At 38.2% G+C, this 19,815-nt stretch overlaps 1 protein-coding gene and 1 long non-coding RNA gene across 16 annotated transcripts in view; one reads left to right on the top strand and one right to left on the bottom strand.

The window, feature by feature from the left end:
• Positions 1-4,658: 4,658 nt before the first annotated feature.
• LOC106005917 lies at positions 4,659-8,854 on the bottom strand. Its single transcript, XR_001179636.2, has 2 exons — positions 8,720-8,854; positions 4,659-6,325 (listed from the first exon to the last, which is right to left on the bottom strand). It is a non-coding gene; the product is annotated as an uncharacterized LOC106005917 (long non-coding RNA).
• PRPF4B (pre-mRNA processing factor 4B) overlaps positions 8,844-19,815 on the top strand; it is a 38,226-nt gene continuing 27,254 nt past the window's right edge. For all 15 annotated transcript variants that reach the window (XR_199509.3, XR_199514.3, XR_199508.3 and 12 more), the window contains exons 1-2: positions 8,844-9,014; positions 17,013-18,212. Coding sequence is in view for 3 of the 15 variants with exons in the window: in XM_004753632.3 (XP_004753689.1) it covers positions 8,878-9,014; positions 17,013-18,212 (1,337 nt within the window). In the remaining 12 variants the exon portion in view is untranslated. The remainder of the gene's footprint in view (positions 9,015-17,012; positions 18,213-19,815) is intronic.

Below are 19,815 nucleotides of genomic sequence, written 5' to 3' on the forward strand. Positions count from 1 at the left end.
CTGGACTCCCTTCTTCTTGTGATGATATAAGATGATAAAACATCTATGTGATGAGAGGAAGTGAGATGAATGATGCAGGCACTGATGTAGTGCTAGGCTACTATTGACCTTCTGAAGATACAGCTGAAGGAGATCATCTGTTTCTGAACCATGGTTGACCATAAATAACTGAAACTATAGAAAGTGAAACCATGAATCGGGGGCAGGGAGGACTACTGTACTCTCTCTCCCACCCCACCCTGTTTCCCCTATTATTAACATCTTGCATTGGTGTGGTACAGTCTTCACAATTAATGAACCAATATTGATTCAATTCAATAATGAATTATTATTAACTAAAGTCCCTGGTTTCCATTAGGCTTCACTCTCAGTGTTGTACATCTTATAGGTATGGACAAATGTATAATGACATGTATACATCATTATAGTATCATACTATGCTATGACTTCTTTTACATACTAAGATTTCTTTCACTTAGCAATGTGCTTGTAATATTCCTCCATGTCTTTTCATAGCTTGATAGTTCATATCTTTCTATCACTGAATGGTATTCCATTGTACCAGTTTGTTTATCCATTTAAAAACATAGCCAAAGAAGAACATAGTCTACTGAAGACTATTGCATACAGTACATACAGATGTCTATTTAGGAAATTGCTGCAAATAAAAAAAAAATTTTAAATATAAAGTGCCTTAAATTCTAGGCAGATTTATAGAATTTTAAAAATTTTAGTGAAATGAAATTTAATGAATGAAATAAATTTAATGAAAATTAAATCACAATATATTATTGAGCCTATAACACATGGAAATGTAACATATTTGCTAAGGAGGTGGGTAGGAGCAAAGCTGTATTGGGCTAAAGAAATTATTTCAAATGGTAACATGAACCCACAAGGACAAGAAATGAAAAGAACCAGAAATCGTAAATAAGAAGGTCAAGGTTAGGGGTGCCCGACTGGTTCAGTTGATAGAGCATGTGACTCTTGATCCTGGGGTTGTAAGTTGAGCCCCACATTGGTAGAGGTAACTTAAAAATAAAATCTTTTTTTTTTTTTTTAAAGATTTTATTTATTTATTTGACAGAGATCACAAGTAGGCAGAGAGGCAGGCAGAGAGAGGGGAAGGGAAACAGGCTCTCTGCTCAGCAGCGGGGCTCGATCCCAGGACCCTGGGATCATGACCTGAGCCGAAGGCAGAGGCTTAACCCACTGAGCCACCCAGGCACCCCAAAATAAAATCTTTTTTTAAAAAAAGTCAAGGTCAATATAATAAAAGCTATAAATATGTACTTGCTCTCTTACTGCTTCTTTAAAAGATATAAAGTAATCATTATAACAATGTATTGTTGGGTTTGTCACAACAATATATACAATATGTATAACAATTATGCCACAAAAAAGAGGGAGATACGGAATAAAATTAATTTAGAGCCAGGTTTTTAATCTCATAGGAATTAAGTTAGCACGAATCTAAAGCTGAGTCTAGTAAATTAAGATGTTTATGGTAAGCCGTAGAGCAACCACTAAAAAAATGCTTTTAAAAAGAGTAAAAAAAAAACAAAAACAAAAACAAAAAAACCTATGAATAAACTTAACCAAGGAGGTGCAAGATTTGTACTCTGAAAACTAAAATACATTGATGAAAGAAATTAAAGATGACATAAATAAAAAGAAAGGTCTTCTGTCCTCATGGATTATAAGAACCAATATAGTTAAAATGTTCATATGATCCAAAGCAAACTCAATACAATTCCTATGAAAATACCAATAGCATTTTTCACAGAACTAGAACAAATAATACTAACACCCGTGTGGAAACACAAATGATCCCAAATAGCCAGAGCAACCTGAGAATGAACAAAGCTAAAGGTATCGTAAGTCCAGAATCTCAAGTTATACTACAAAGCTATGTAATCAAAACAGTATGGTACTATCACAAAAACAGACACATAGATCAATAAAACAAAATAGCCCAGAAATAAACACAGGCTTATATCCTAAATTAAGCTATGGCAGAGGAGGTAAGAATATACAATGGAAAAAAGAAAGTCTCTTTAACAAATGGTGCTGGGGAAACTGGACATGAAAAAGAGTGAGGCTGGATGACTATCTTACACCCTACACAAAAATAAACTCAAAATGGATTAAAGACCTAAATGTGAGACACAAAGCCATAAAACTCCTAGAAGAAAACATAGGGAGTATTTCTTTGACATCAGCCACCACAAAATTTGCTAAATATGTGTCTTTAAGCAACAAAAACAAAAGTAAAAATAAACTATTGAGACTACACACACACACACACACACACACACACACAACTTTTGCACCTCAAAGGAAACCACCAACAAAATGACAAGGCAACCTAGTGAATGGAAGAAGATATTTGCAAATGATATGTCTGGTAAGGAGTTAATATCCATAATATATAGAGAACTCATATAGCTCAACACCAAAACCAAACAAGACAAATAATCTGATTAAAAATGCACAGAATATCTGAATAGATATTTTTCCAAAAAAGAAACACAAATGGCCAATAGACACATGAAAAGATACTCAACATTACCAATCACTAGGAAAATGCAAATCAAAACTGCAATGAGATATCCCCTTACACCTGTTAGAATGGCTAGAATCAAAAAGACAAGAAATAATAAGTGTTGGCAAGGATGTGGAGAAAATGAAACCTTTGTACACTGCTGGTGAGGATACATATTGTTGTGGCCACTGTAGAAAACATTACGGAGCTTCCTCAAAGATTAAAAATTACAAATAGAATGATCCAGCAATTCCACTACTGAGTAATTACCCAAAGAAAATTAAAACACTAATTTAAAAAGATATATGCAGGGGCACCTGGGTGGCTCAGTCAATTAAGCATCCAACTCTTGGTTTTGGCTCAGATCATGATCTCACTGGTGGTGAGATCAAACCTAGCATCAGGCTATACATTCAGCAGGGTACCCGAATGATACTTTCTCCTCCTCCCTCTCCCCCCACACGTATGTTTTTTTTCTCTCTCTTTCTGAAATAAATACATCTTAAAAAAAAAAGATACATGCATCCCTACACATTATTTACAATAGCCAAGATATGGAAGCAATACAAGTGTCTATCCATAGATGAATAGAGAAAGAGGTTGTGATATATATATATATATATATATACACACACACACACATATATATAAAATGGAATACCATTCAGCCATATAAAAGGATGAGATCTTGCCCTTTGCAACAACATGAATGGACCTAAAGAGTAAAATGCTGAGTGAAATTAGAAAAATACTGTATGATTTCATTCATATGCAAATTTAAGAAACAAAACAAATAAAAAAAGAGACAAAGAAAAAAATAGATCCTTAAATACAGAGAAAAACTGGTGGTTGCCAGTTTTGGTGGTTGCCAGTATGTTAATTATACTTAAATTTAAAAAAAAAAAAAAAGAGACAAAGTGAACAAATATCATTAGAGTAACTGCTCCATTAGGAAATATTCACCTGATGCAAAATAAAGCAGTAAAAGAGGGACAGAGGAACAAAAAAACACATTAGATATAGAGGGAAGAAAGTAACATGGCAGACATAACCCAACTTTATCAATAACATTGAATGCAAATGAATTAATCATTCTAATCAAGAGACAGAGGTTATTAGACGAGATATAAAAGATACAACTATGTGCTGTCAATAGGAGACACTACAACAGTGATCTATCATGCCAGCAGCAATCACAAAAGGGACATTTTGTAATGATAAAAGTGTCAATCTAAATGGAAAAGATTTGTAAACATGAATGCACCTAAAGAGAAGTGAAAGGAGAAACAACTCAACTCAAAAATTGAAGTTTTTAAGACCTCACTTCCAATAAGACACTAAGACTCCAAAGTGTGATCTGACTAAAACAGAACCCTTATTTCCCACTTAAAATCTGTTCCGCCTTCAGTCTCTCTCTCTGGAAGCAGTAACTGCATCCATCCAATTGCTCAAGCCACACACCTCTAAGTCCAGTGACTTAGACTCTCTTGAGCCCCACATCCAAAGAATCACTGAATTCTATAGCTTGTCCTTCCAAAATATACCCAGAATCCAGCCACTTTTTCCATTTCCACCCTACTTGAAACCACCACCATCACTCAGGATTACTGAATTACACTCCTAATTGGATTCCATCTTGCCTTTTCTGGTGCCCTGCTGTCTATCTCCACACAGCAGCCAAATGGACCCTCCAAAATAAATTAAATCAGGTCATTCCTCAGCCCTAAACTTATTCTATACATTTGAAATGAAATTTAAATTCTACTACTTCCCCTTCCAGCTTTTTTCCTATTCCTTAATGACTTCACTTTCTTCACACTGAACACTTTGTTTATAATGCAATTCTTAAAAATAACAATGTACGTATGTATGTATAAAAGGTGAGAAAGAATAGGCAGTACCATAAAATGTGAATAATTATTTATAAATTATAGTCAAATATAACTTTTATTGCAAAAAAATTTCTTAAGTTTCCATGAATAATTTATGTAGTAAAGTATATAAAAAGTCTATGTAGAAAAACCTTTAGGCGCAATGTGGTGATAGTATTTAACTATATACCAAATGTGGGAATAAACCATGCATGTCACCAAAAAAATCGTAACAAAAGAAATTTAAAAATACAAAAATCGAAAAAACTTTATTTGTAGAAATAGTGTTTACTAATATATGATCCAGGCGTTCACATTCATTGTTTCAGTTAATTCCCATAAAAACCAATTGTGATGAGAACCATTATTCTCATGCTACTGATGTATAAAATGAGGCTCAGAAAGGTTAAATAAAATGTTTTAAGTGGCAGAGTGGTGAAGCCCAGGTCAACTCCCCTTGAATGGTCATGTTCTACATACAATTCTAAATAGCGTTTCATCATGGTCATATACAATAGCGCAAAACTGAAATGACATACACATCCACCAACAAAGGAAAAGAGACGTCACCTAGTTATAAAAATGTTTACTGAAACTAGAATTATGTAAAAATAAATGGGTGTGTTACATGAAAAAGCGAACTATAGCATTCTACTCATGAGTACAATTAAACTTGGTATTTTCATATGGGAATTGGCCAAAATAAGCCAATATGTTAATGTTGGTTCAGTTTCGACAATAGAACTCTGGGTGGTTTTGTTTTGTTTTGCTTTTTGTATTTTCCAGATTTTTCGTGAATGCATCAGAACTGTTTTTAAAACAAAACAGAAAACTAAATTTCATGGAACAAGAGTAAAAGTTTTTGTTTAGTAATAAAAAAAAAAATTCAGCCTCCAGTGTCTTCCCAGTTACGGATCTAAACTAGATAAAATCTTAAGTATTATCTAAAAGGGGATCTACATTCTTTTAACTGACATCTGAGAACTCTCCTCGGAGTAGGAGTTTTCTTCAAAGGATTTTATGATACACTTTTCATTTTGTTGGTAGCCTACGCTAAGAGGATCCAGTTAAGAGCTTGATTGATGACTGTGCAGCTAAGGCGGTCCAAACGTAATAATCTCTTGCCATGGGAGGAACAGAATTCAAAAGCACTTTCAAACTACCCCTGGAGTGTGTATCTTGAACGAAAATAATAATACTTAAAAGGAACCAAAGATGGTAAGGAAAAAAAAGTCAAGAGTACATGCTTGTTCCCAAAACCTTGTCTCTGGGGCAGAACACTTTGTGGTACTGTTTGGTAGCGGGGATCCAAGCGTTGTGGGTTTTACGCTCCCCGTCTGCAAAACACAGTCAACGTCCGCTTTTTTGAGTTCGGCCTTCGCGGGGGTCAGCAAAGCGTGCTGGGTCCCCTGGGCCCTAAACCGCGGCTTTCGGACCTACTCACAACCAGTCGGATTGGCCCCGTAGCTCCGGAAAACCGCCCTGGCTGGAAAGGTACCAAGAGCGGCGAGGCCGACGAGGGCAAAAGAGCGCAGGCTCAGGGCCCGAGGAAGGAAACGCCGCAGAGGTTGGGCGGTTTCTCCAGGCGCGACGAAAACGTACTGATCCGAGAAAGTAGAGCCCTGCACCCGGGGCGGGGAGTACAAGGGACCCCGCGAGCCACTGCCGCCCTCAGGCACGCCCACCCCTTTCGCCAGACGCACGCACGCACGCACGCACACACGTACACACGCACGCGCGCTCTTCCCTGGGCGCGCGGACGGAGTGCCCACGGTCAGGAAGCGCGAGCTCGCCGAACCCGTGCCTCTTCAGGGACTTCCGGCCGGCGGGTTCGGCAGCTACGCTGTCCCTCCAGCGCGGGCTGGGTCTCGCTGTGTCTGCACGTTTCCGGTGCGGCGGTTCCCGAACTCTGGGAGGAAAAGCACAAGAGTGAAAACTTGGACTTAACATTGTCTCTTAATAAACGTTTGCTGACTTACTAAAGTAGTAAGTGCTGTTTGCCTTAATTTTAACTCCGCCCTGCCTAAACCCCATTCTTCCAAAACCAACAGTTTCGGGTGCACTCTTGACAAATCCCTCTTAGTGCGGTAGTAACCTACTAACTGTTAGTAACCGTGTAAGGGAAAGCGAATGGGCGAGAAAATTCTAAAGGAAACTTGGCAGCATCATTTTCTGAAGTGTTTTGTTTTTGCTTTTACTACGCTCTTTTTTAAAAATTTGAAGGGTTTGTCCAAATCTGAGTTTGAACCAGTCAACGTGGCTTCAAACCTGAACAGCTTGGCGTCTATTCTCCCCACCTGTTCTCCCTTACCCACACTCGTACAGCATGGTGAGCATTGTCGGATCACTCTGTTACACATTTGAAACTAATAAAACATTGCATGTCAGTTACACTTACATTAAGAAATTTTTTAGATGGTGAGTGCAATGTGTAAACCTGACGATTCACAGACCCGTACCTCTGGGGCAAGTAATACATTATAATGTTAATAAAAATAATTAATAAAAAGTTTTTTTTTTTTTAAAGAATCATACAGCAGAGGTGACAAAGCAGATAATACTGTGGTTGAGGAAATTGAGATTTGCCTATGAGCTCTCAGTAATAAGCTACTCAGCAATAAGGAAGACGCTACAGCCTTGGAACCCAGGGACAACAAAATATCCGGATGCCCATCCAGTGCTCTTTCCATTACTTTTAACTCAAAAAAAAAAAATTTGAGTATTAAAGAGCTGTGTGTGTTGGGGGAGGTGGTGCTCAACAAGTAGATGCTAAACAAATGACATTTCTGTGGGAAGCAGCAGGGTAAGAGATGGGAACGACTGGAATTAGATTTCACTTCATATCCTAGCTTCACACTTGGGAACTAAGTCACCATAAGTTACCTTACCTCCTGGTACCAGTGCTCTAGGCTTCTTTTGCCTTAAGGTATATTCTACTTTATATCCAAGATGAGATCTCTTACAGATTTGCACTTACTTCCAAGAATAAATCTGAAATGGGTTTGCACCTACATACACTATGTTCATCTATTTTAATTTTAAAATTTATTTTTAAATAATTTTTTTGTTATTTTAATAAAATCTGAGCCAATCTGGATACAATGTCACATGGCCTTGCCTTCATGGGGGCTAGGGCAGAGAATATAATAAACCATAAATATAAGACTGAATTCAAGCTACTTTTGAAAAGAAATATAGGGATAAGAATTTAGAGGCAGAAAACAACCAGAACTCTGAAATCCCAACCCACACACTATTAGTACATAAATAGATATATGGTTGAATATATAAACCATCTTCCACCTATTTCTGAAAACTTTTTCCTATGAAGAATGTCTTCCAAGTTATACCTGAGTCTCATCGTTAAGGAGAAAGAAAAATCCTTCCCAAAGAAAGCAATATAATTAAGGACCATATAAAGAAATGCTACAGTGGAGTCAGGCAGGAGAAGGAATCCACAAAAATCAGTAGTTATCCAAGGATTAATGTCCCATATTTAGAGAGTCCACGAAGGTAAAAGGTCTAACATTTTGAACACGTTTAGGTGTAAGCCAATGAGGGACTCATTTTGTACAAACATTTGTAAATCTTCCCTTCTGAAAACCAAGATATATAACAAGCACAGATATTCTGAGGTCAAATTTCTATGGTGAAACCAAACTCAGTTTGGTTTCAAAAGCGATCGTCACCCTGATTTTGGGTTCCAGAGTATAAAGAAAGATTTTTGAAAGAGAACAAATATAGTAATCAACGTGGTGTTAAAAGCTCTCCAAGAGCTAGTAAATACTTTCTCATAAAATGTTTCATTTAATTGATTACTGTAGAACTCATTATAGAAAAAAATGACATTGATTTGGATCAAAAATACTACTGAACCAGCAAACCTAACGACTCTCGAATTGCTACCCCCAAATTAAGCAAAAGCTGAAAGGAAATGCAAAAGATTCAAGTAAATGTATTAATAATAATTCCATATTAAAAAGACATTTACGTTCTAGATACAGTCCTAACCTCCCAGAATTCTCAAAATGTATTTCTACAAACTTTCCCTTAATGCCATTTCAGATTGGATTATCTAGCCAGTAAGACATTTACTATGTCCCCATGCAACCCAGCAGCAAAATCACTGTTTGCCCTCGCTCTTTTGAAAATTAACTCAACTCGTAGGCCCCTCAATGAAACTTGCTCTCGAAACCGCACACGAAATACCGATATCCGACTCCCTCTCTCCCTTATATAGCAAGTTATCAGAACCAAATGTCCAGTGCCAAGACTGACAAACGGGTAAGCCAAAAGCACTCACCCCTAAACCCTTAGCAGGTGCCGCCTATACCTCCTCACGCCCAACCCCCGTCCCGGAAGTTGCGTCATGGCGCTCGTGCGCCATGTCCCCGGATGCACTTCTATATCCGGATTCTTAGAGCGGAATCAGAGCTCCGAGGTTCCCTACGCGGTTAGCACATGCGCGAGGGCTGTGCTCCCTCTTCCTCCACTTCCACTAGCTTCTACCGTCCGGGAAGCCGCCGCCACCGCCGCCGAGGAGTCAGGAAGTTCAAGATGGCCGCCGCGGAGACTCTGTCGCTGCGGGAACAGCCAGAGTAAGTAGTCTCCGCGAGCGGTGCGGAAGGCCGGCGCCCGGGAGACTGCCGAGTGGGAAACCGCGGAGACCTGCACGGGCGGGCGGGAAAGTTAAGGCCTAACGGCGAGAGCCAAACTTTGCCCTTCCCCGCGCGATACGTTGTTGGGCGGGAGGCGTGGGGGGCGGGCGGGCGGACGGCCTTCCAGCTTCGCTCTCCCGGAGGCCGCGGCTGTTGGGTCGAAGGCGGCCGCGGCCTGCCGCGCGTCGTTGCCCTGGGAGGCGTACGCGCGAGCGGCCTCTACAGGTCCCGTGCGCGAGGCGGCTGCCACGACTGTGCGGTCGCGCCTTAGTATTCCTTCCTCCGGGACCGAGCGGAGCTCCCTGGCTGCAGACTCAGTGGCATCGGAGTTGGGCACCCGAGGAGCAGTGAAGGGAGAGGGGCAATCCACAAGACTTTGCAAGTCTTAAGACGTCCTGCCGTCGTCCCGCTGCTTGTGTCCTAAAGGACTTGAAAACAGGAAAAAGGGATGCTAGGGCCACCCTCTTTGACCCTCCTAGAGCTATGTAATAGTTTGTCGCTAGCGGGATACTTCCCCTGTGTTTTTACTCCAGAATCATTCGTTAATTTTTTTTTTCCTCCTTTGCGTATTGGCAGCTTATTTGCCAACTTCCAAACTTGAGGCAAAGTAAGATCAAGTTCTTGGTTTTGAGGCCTGACATTTTTGGCCTGAGTTTGTAGGGCTTTGGGAGTACAAGAGGAAGAAGGAGTAGCTGCTTCCAAACCCAGTTTTTATGTCTGTAATTAAGCTAACGTAAGAATCGACGTGGCCAAGTGAAAACATAACTTGTATATGCTACAAAGTCTAATCATTGCTTAAAAGTAGTATTTTGTTCTGCTCATGTTGGGAAAACTCAAGAACCGAAAACAGAGTGGATTTTAAAACAATTCATAGAGTGGTCGTTTTATGCATTAGCATTATCTGATTTTTTTTTTTTTAATCCATTTTAGGAAAGAGGTAGATATAGACTCCCAGCAGTTAGGGACTGGGAAGAGAAATTTTTACTACCAGGCTCCCCAGCATTTCATTGCTATACATTCTGTTCTAGACTCCTCAATCATTTGCTTTACTCAGAGAATTATACTGTTTTTCATTAAGGGCTTTTGAAGATTGCTCTATTATCTTCACAAATTGACTTAGAAGAGAGCAGATGGATTTTCAAGTTTTAATAAAACTTCACCTTTTTGTTTCTCATTGAGTCCACAGTGTGGCACGTTCCAGTATTTATGCCAATACAGTACAGATGTTATGCAGCTGTTTCTTTCTAGTAACGTCTTCAAAGTTCTATAGTATTATGTCCATTTATTTGATTTCAGGGACTGTTCAGATTAATTTTGAGGAGTGCTTGAGTCATATTTTATATGCATATTCAAACTCTAGACTTAATAATTAGCATTTATTTATGCCTCTGCAGTATGAGTGCCCCTGAAATAAATGGTCCTTAATTCCACCTCACCTCCCCCACAGAACTCTTGTTATAACTGGAGTATTTGGTCTGTAAGTGTCCCACTTAGTTGGAAATGTTTAACAAATAAAATAAATTTTGTATGAAAGCAAGTACTGTGTGTGCTTCTTATAGTGAATGCTGGAATGTAGTGTCTAAACAGTTCTTTTAGAGGACACCAAGTAGTTTACAATTGCATGAACTCTGTTCGAAGTGGAACATTTGGGAAGAAATAAAAAATTTTAAGTAGTTCAAGGCCTTTTAGTGGCTTTTACGTTTGTCCATCTCTTTAGCTCAGCCTCTTTGATGGTTTTAAACATTTAAATTTTTATCTGCATTCACTTATTTGCACTTACCGAGTACCAAATACTGGTCAAAGCACTGTTCAAAATATCCTTATAACAACCCTTTGGATGTAGTTGCTGTTTTACAAATGATTAAACTAAAGCACAGAGAAATTAAGTTAACTTGCCCAAGGTCACATTAAGTGACAGATCCAGGATTTAAATCCAGGTAGTCAAATTCTAGAGCCCTGCTCCTAACTATTCTGTTGTCTAGCCATCCACTATACATGGTGGCTCCTTTTAAAAACAGCCTTTAAGGTTTGAAATCCTTTTTATTGACTTCCAGTGTCCCAGAAAAGGTCCATTTTATTTTGATGTGACAGCTCTAATTCTTTGAAGCTTAATTTTCCACACCCGATTTGGAAAAGGACGGGTGGAGGAGTTCATTTTAAGACTAGTTGGTTTTTTTGAATCCATTCTTATTTTTACATCTACATTAGTTCCGTATTAAAGTAGTTGAAGTTGTCAGAGAAACAGGCTTAATTACTTTCTTTGTAAAGAAGTAATGGCATTCACTTTGCTCGCCATTCTCTGTTTCCAGAGCATAAATTGAATAAGATGTCATTAAGAGTATTCTCTTTTAAAAATTTGAAATAGGAAATTAAAATAACAGTAGTGGTTCCTAATCAGTCTTTATTTTAAAGTTGTTTCATTGTACCAGATGCTCAGAGACCTTGAATGAAGGATGAAACTTACACGTTGCATTTAACAGTAAATGATAAAACCAGTCTTTTAATATTCGCATATAGTCTGCACTTCAAATCAGCTTCGTTTCCAAATAATGTGATTTGAAGGATATTACTCAATTCTCAGTAAGTACTGTTTTATGGCAAACTTGTTATAGACCATATTGGTTTAAATATAGACCTTCTAAATGTGTAAATTGCCAAAGTGTTAGATTGCAGAACGTAAATGCTAAAATGTAAATCCGCATATATGGAACTTAAATACCTGTGTTTATTACAGATATGAACTATGCAAGAAGACCATTTTGTTATCAGGGTACCTTTCCGTAAAGTTTTAGAAGAAAGTTGTTGATGTTGAACCTAAATTAGCTGCTTTAGCACAAGCTTGTTAGGTGTAATATGCCATCAATTCACTGAGTTCACAATTTCCTGATTTATGTATCAGACTTCAGCTGGTATTTTCTATGGAATTTGCATTGAGAGAGCAACTTGAGGGTGAAGGTCTACGAACCCTAGCATAGGAGAACTCTAGAATTTTTAAGGTTAAACTAATGGGCCCTAAGTGCTTTTCGGCACCTTTGTCAGTAATATAATCATTTCTTTAGATAACATTCATTAAGTTACATTAGAAACTAGGGCCACTCAGATAAGTAACTCTGAAGTGACACTGGACATCACGATATAGCTTCTAAATTCTCAGAAGCTTTAGGAGCTAGATTTTCTTTTGAAGGAAATTACTTCCTCTTTGGGTAAACTCTTAAGAATTTTGATTTGCAATTCCTCGAACACTTGTAAATTGTAGAAAGCACTAGAAGAGGATTCAAAGAGTAGATTTTTCTTGGGGAGGGAGGTAATTAAATTTAAATCATTTTGAGGTACTGCATTCACCAGATAGGTGTATGCAGTGGACATATAATTGAGCAAAACCAAAATGTTTCCTGTCAAGAGATCAGTGTAGTATAGGCAGTGTAAGCCAAGCTGTAGTCTAGTGAATACAATTTTTATGTGTTATCTATATAAATCATTTCATTGACACAACAAATTACTTACTGAGTACCTGGTTACTATAGGTTCAGAAGTTGACTAGGCCTTAGGGATAGAACAGTGAACTAATAAGTAAATTACAATTCTGCTCTCACAGGGCATATGTTACAATACAGAGAGGCAAACAAGAATTAGGTGGTGGCAGTTACTTCAGAGAAAAAAAATAAGAGCAAGGGGATATGTCTGTGGTAGGGTGAGGGTAATGATTAAAATGAATTGGTGAGGAAAACTTGACTGAGAAAGTAATTTAAGCAAAGATCTGAGGCTGGGGAAAGGAACCAGTAATGTATATGTCTGGGAAAAGCATTCTAGGTGGAGAAACCCTGCAAGGACCAGTACCAAGGCCCTGAGATAGGTTTTTTGTTTGTTTGTTTTTTAAAGATTTTATTTATTTACTTGACAGAGATCACAAGTAGGCAGAGAGGCAGGCAGAGAGAGAGGAGGAAGCAGGCCCCCAGGGAGCAGAGAGCCTGATGCGGGGGCTGGATCCCAGGACCCTAGGATCATGACCTGAGCCGAAGGCAGAGGCTTTAACCCACTGAGCCACCCAGGCGCCCCCTGAGATAGGTTTTAACTGTTTAAGGCGAGCGATGTGGCTAAAGCATAGTGAGTGTGGGAGGAAAGTAGTCAGATCAGTGTGTTGGGGAGGTTGGGCAGATAGTATGGGGCCTTGTAAACAGTTATGGTTTTTACTCTGTGATAGGAAGCAATAATCAACTGTCACACAGAGTAGTGATATGATCTGACATTTTAAAAGCATCCTCAATAAAATGGAAGAGCTCTTGACTGACTTGTAATACTAGCCTTCTCACTACATTGATGTATGTTTGACCAAAGGCAGGACCCTTTAACTTCCTTGAAACTTAGTCTCCTCTGTCCTGGAGACTTAGACAGTATTTCTTCTGTAATTTGTGTGGTAGCCTTTTATATATGAACTTATTGCTACAACAAACCTGTGATTTATCAATACTGTTATTTCCCCAGTGTACAATTAAGAAAACTGAGGCATGGAGGAACAACTTGCCTTAGGTTACACTAGGTGTGTCATGTTGGAAACACCATTTGAACAAGGTAGTTTGACTCAGTCCATGCTTTTTGACCATTTCACTGAAAATAATATTCTTAGTGTCAGCCCTGACAGCTCTGCAATGTCGTAATGAGAAAATCTATTTATCCAGTAAGAGTAATCTCTTTTGAGGCACTTGGTTTGTGCTAGGCACTATCATGAGCCTTAATAACATCTGTTAACAACAATGCAATCCTGACAGCTTGCTTTGAGTAGGTACTGTTTTCTCCATTTTGTAGATGAGGTGCCTGCAGAGCAGAGATAACTGAAATTTGCCCGAGGCCACACAGCTAGTAAGTATTGCAATCAGGATTTGAACCCAGATAGTCTCACTCTGGAGACTGGTTCCTGAAGACACATTAGAGGGTCTTGAGATAGTTTGAGTTTTAGCTTATTGACTAGAATTTTGTACTTTGAGACTGAGATTTTATATACCTGAAAATTATTGTCAGCCTTTAAGCAGGTTCTCCATACTTGTCTCCATATCTTAAATTAGCCTAATTCAGTTTTTCTCACGTTTCCCCCTACAAGTTGAGTTTTGGGGGGGGGGGGAGACATACACCATCACTTTCTAGATTGATGGGAGATTTCAGGTGAAGGGATGTGGTTACTTATATGAGGATACGGCCTGTAAGGAATAAAGCTGAAATGACTTTGTATTGGGGCACCTGGGTGGCTTGGTTGGTTAAGCATCTGACTCTTGGTTTCAGCTCAGGTTTTGATCTCAGGGTCTTGGAACGAGCCCCATGGAGGTCCCCATACTCAGCAGGGAGTCTGCTTAAGGATTCTCTTGCTCCCTCCCCCTTTGCGCACTCTCTCTCTCAAATATAAACCTTAAAAAATAAATCTTTGTATCTTTACTTAAATCTGTGATCTCCCCTCTCTCCTCGCCATAATAGAACCATACTGGGTTTAAGTCTTAGAAAATTTGACGATCCCGGAGAACCTTACTGTATTTATTCTGTCATCTTCATTCCCCATTAGAGAGAAGTCAGTCCATACTAAAGTCTGTCATCCAGAAGATCCAGCTTTCTCTGCAGCTCCCTTCAGTACTCACAGTTCACAGTACCAAAATCGAGATTGGCAGTCTGACAAAAATTAAGGTTCTTGCTATGTGGTAGTTGTATGTTTTTCATGTTCTCCACACCACCTCACTATTACCAACTAAGAACTTTTCAAGCATACCTCTAGTATGTCACCTCCCTCTCCAAGCCTTCCAAGTTTACTGAAGACTGAGACCTGGCTGGGGGACCGACCAGACTCCCCTCTGACTCCTGCTGTAATGGCAGTGTCCTTACAGACCACTGTCTAGCAGTCTAACCCTGTAGATCTGGGCCTCTGACCCCAATGAGCCTCTGACTCTCTATCTCAGCCATTCTAGGAAGAATCTCCTGTAATATCTTTTTATCTCCTGGAATTGGTGCATTTGAGATCTTAGCATTTAGACCGGTTTCTTTACAAGTTTGATGCCTTGGCAACACTGATCTGCTTATAGTTTGCTATTTATAACTATACCTTTTGTCACCTCCCCCCCCCCCCGCCCCATCTAAAGTATTATTTTCCTTGTTAATTTCTTACTCATTCTTTAGGACATTATTACTCAGCCTTTATTTTCTGATCCATATTCCTTCTCAAATATTTCTTCTCACCTTTCAGAGTCTCTGCTTAACAAATAACTTGGGTTTTTCTGTGATCTTGATCTTTTTCAGAATGATGTTAGGTGATCAGTGTTCCATCATGCCCTTATTTGTGTCTTTTATCACTGCATTCTTCCAGTGTTTCATGTGACTTTCTTTTCCTTGAGGATGGCTGGTACTAGTCTTACAGATCTTTGTTTTCCTGCTACCTCCCTAAATGCCTGTATTAAGTGTACTAATTTTAAAAAAATTAAAAGAAATTGAATTCCGGGGTGCCTTGGTGGCTCAATCAGTTAAGGGTCTGATTCTTGATTTCGGCTCAGATCATGATCAAAGGGTCATGAAATTGGGGTGCCTGGGTGGCTCAGTGGGTTAAGCCTCTGCCTTTGGCTCAGATCATGATCTCAGGGTCCTGGGATTGAGCCCTGCATCAGGCTCTCTGCTCAGCAGGGAACCTGCTCCCCCCCTCTCTGCCTGCCTCTATGCTACTTGTGATCTCTCTCTTTCTCTCTCTCTGTCAAATAAATTAATAAAATCTTTTTAAAAGGGGGTGGGGGTCATGAAATTGAGCCCGGGATTGACTTTGTTCTGGGTGTGGAACCTGCTTAAGATTATCTCTCTCTTCCTCCTCCCTCCCCTTTCCCCTTCCTTCTCTTAAATGAAAAAAAAAAATTGAATACCTTAGTTCTTAACTTTGGCACAAATCACAAATTTACTAGAAGTAAGGAGTACATAACTTGAAGGACTTAGACAAAATAATCCATCATATCTTCCTCCAAAAATAGTGTGATTATCAGAATCCAGATGATTTAATGTCTGGGATGTGATGTTTTAGTAGGAAATGATTTTAAAGGAGAAGGTTAAATACTATTGTATTCTGTGTTTAGCCTGGGGTTAATGAACTGCAAGGATTTAGCAAAATAATTTGGAATCAAACTCAGCATAGTCTAAACATTTAAGCACAAAAGTTACCCCTTTGGTGTAATTAATTTTATTAACATTATCTTTGCATGGCACCAATCAGTATGAGCATACTTTGGGAAACTAATCTTTCATTTGAAATTTAAAGAGATTAAATAGCCCATTGAATAAATACTGGTTGAACTGTAAGCTTTGGCTGATATTGAACTATTGTTGACCTACAGGAGATCCTTTGATGTGATTCAGTCTAATACCACATGGCTGCTCAGTGACCACTTCAGGCTGAGCTTTAAAGCTCCTGGTCAGATCACTCTGAAATTTTAACCCTTGGAAGGTGTGTTACATTCAACATCAGCCACCACTGCACATTGATAGAATGCCTGTTTTGGATATAGCTGAATACTGGTTTTAAAAAGAAAAGTATACTTCTCAATTTAACGTGGGAAAGATATGGGGGGTGGCGTGTAGATTTGATTTTAAGTCTGTGTGGGAAATTATGGTTTAAAAACAAGTTACTGAGTGACTGTAAATCAATATTAACATTTTATTATACTGGTTTTGGACTTTCTTTTTATTAAGTGTGATTATTTTAACCTCCCTCATGTATGTAGTCTGTGTATTTGAGTTCAATCATTAAGTTAAATCACTAAGTCAGTTTTTGCCATATATCTTTGCAGTAAAATGTCTGAAGCTGTTCCAAAAATATTTCAGTGACTAATTTCATGTATTACATTGGGATGTATTTTATTATTATTTTGTTGTGACTAAATGCTTGATAAATGATAGAATTTTGAAATGTGTTTGATACATTTATAGGATAGAAGATGCTGATAATTCCGAAAAGAGTGTAAATGAAGAAAATGGAGAAGTATCAGAAGACCAATCTCAAAATAAGCACAGTCGTCACAAAAAAAAGAAGCATAAACACAGAAGTAAACATAAGAAACATAAACATTCCTCAGAAGAAGACAAGGATAAAAAACATAAACATAAGCATAAACATAAGAAACACAAAAGAAAAGAAGCTGTTGATGCTTCTGACAAAGAAGGTCTGTCTCCAGCAAAAAGAACTAAACTTGATGATTTAGCATTGCTGGAAGACTTGGAAAAACAGAGGGCCTTGATTAAAGCTGAACTTGATAATGAGTTAATGGAAGGAAAGGTCCAATCTGGGATGGGGCTCATATTACAAGGTTATGAGTCTGGCTCTGAAGAAGAGGGGGAGATACATGAAAAAGCAAGAAATGGAAATAGGTCTAGTACCAGATCTTCAAGTACAAAGGGGAAACTTGAACTAATGGACAATAAAAATAGTACAAAAAAGCGAAGTAAAAGCAGATCCAAAGAACGGACTAGACATAGGAGTGATAAAAAGAAAAGTAAGGGAGGTGTTGAAATAGTTAAAGAGAAGACAACTAGGAGCAAGTCAAAGGAGAGGAAAAAGTCCAAAAGTCCATCCAAGAGAAGTAAGTCTCAAGATCAAGCAAGGAAATCAAAATCTCCTACGCTTAGAAGGCGATCTCAAGAGAAAATTGGGAAGGCCAGATCTCCTGCTGATGACAAAGTAAAAATTGAAGATAAAAGTCGGTCAAAAGACAGGAAAAAATCCCCAATTATAAATGAAAGTAGAAGTCGTGATCGAGGCAAAAAATCCAGATCCCCAGTTGACTTAAGAGGTAAATCCAAAGACAGAAGATCACGGTCTAAAGAGAGAAAATCAAAACGGTCTGACACGGATAAAGAAAAGAAGCCAATTAAATCTCCCTCTAAAGATGCTTCTTCTGGGAAAGAAAATCGGTCACCCAGTAGAAGACCTGGTCGAAGTCCTAAAAGAAGAAGTTTGTCTCCAAAACAACGGGATAAGTCAAGGAGAAGTAGATCTCCACTTGTAAATGATAGAAGGTCTAAACAAAGCAAATCACCTTCCCGAACTCTGTCTCCTGGTAGAAGAGCCAAGAGCCGATCCTTGGAAAGAAAACGAAGAGAACCAGAAAGGAGACGACTTTCTTCTCCAAGGTAACTTGTTTTCAAAATGTCAATACTTTTTACCAATGCACCAGATTTTAAAAAGGAGAAACTAGAACTTGTTTCTTACGGTAGTCTTATGGTAGTTTTATGGTTTCAAGAAGATCTTGTCTACTAACCATATTAGTATTTGTACTTTTTTAATGAGTAGCTTGACTAAAAGATTTAAAGATTTATAAATACAATCAGTTTTTTTTTCCCTCAAGTTCTTAATTTAGTATCAGATTTGCGGTCGCTCCTTTAAATCCAAGTAATTTGGCCGATAAATCACATATACCCATTTATGTAGTCCCATTTATAGGAAGTGAGGGGAATTTATATAATACTTTTAGCCCATCAGTTTTTTCCCTCAACTTCTTGTGATTATCCCTCCTCACAAAGTGGAATGACTCTCATATTCAGTTTATAAGTGAGAAAATTTATAGATTGAGAGATTATTCCGTTTACCTCGTATCATAGAACTAATAGGTATTTAAGGCACAAGAAGGATTTTAGCAGAGTGGGTGGGGATTATTTAGACTAGTCTAAACTACTTTAGAAACTGATGTTTTTAGTATCTTTATATTGAATAATTGGATATGTGAAATTATCAGCCAGGTTTAGCTTAAAAGAAGATTTGCTTATACTACGTAAAGATAAAAATTCCTGGCCACATATCGTGTGTGAATATAAATACAAGCTGACCTTGAAGTTTAAATCGTTTTCTGAAAAATTTCAAGAACACTGTTTGCACAAAGTGCTGTATCTTAGATACTCTTAATTCTTCTAAGTGGCATTGTAATTAAATGGCCCCCTTCTTCCTTTAGCTTTCTAAATTGAGACAGTTAGTATTGCTGATTATGTCCTCTAAAGTGTTTCTAAATCTTTGTTTCTTTTAATTTGTCTTCAATTTGAAAAGGAAATTCTGAGCAGTTTGTTAAGGACTATAGTTGAGAATATTTGAAACAGTTTTTTTTTTTTTAATTACAGAATTAAAGAGAAATTCAGATAAAGCAGAAGCCTGTAAAGTCTTTCCCTTTTCATCTCTCCACTACAAGTGATAAGAATATGTCCTTCTAGTTCTTTTTTATGCACATACAATTATATGAATGTTCTTTCTTACAGAAATGGAGTCCTACATGTTAAAGTGTGATCTGACTTTTTTCCTGAAATTTTTCTGTGGCAGTAAAATTTAGCTCTTTTTAGCTCTTTATATAGCAACACTGTATTTCATAGTATATATATACAAAGTTGAACTTTGAACAACATGTTGTGGGCACCAGTTCTTTACAGTCAAAGATGGGCAGATAACTTTTGACTCTCTGGAAACTTAATTACTAATAGCTTACTGCTCACTGGAATCTTTACCAATAACTGAACACATATTTTGTATGCTCTAGTATTATGTATACTGTATTGTTATAATTAAGTTAGAGTTAAGAAAATCCTAAGGAAGATTAAATACATTTGTAGTACTGTACTGTAAAAGCAGTCTGCATGTGAGTGGACCTACTCCACTCAAACCCAGATTCAGGGGTCACTTCTGATCATTTCCTTGTTGAAACACGAAAATTATGGTTGATTCCAGTTTTTCAGGATTATTTGCAAAGATGTC

Source organism: Mustela putorius, unplaced genomic scaffold (genome assembly GCF_011764305.1).
Source record: "Mustela putorius furo isolate JIRA1106 unplaced genomic scaffold, ASM1176430v1.1 tig00003870_pilon_pilon_pilon, whole genome shotgun sequence".
NCBI lineage: Eukaryota > Metazoa > Chordata > Mammalia > Carnivora > Mustelidae > Mustela > Mustela putorius.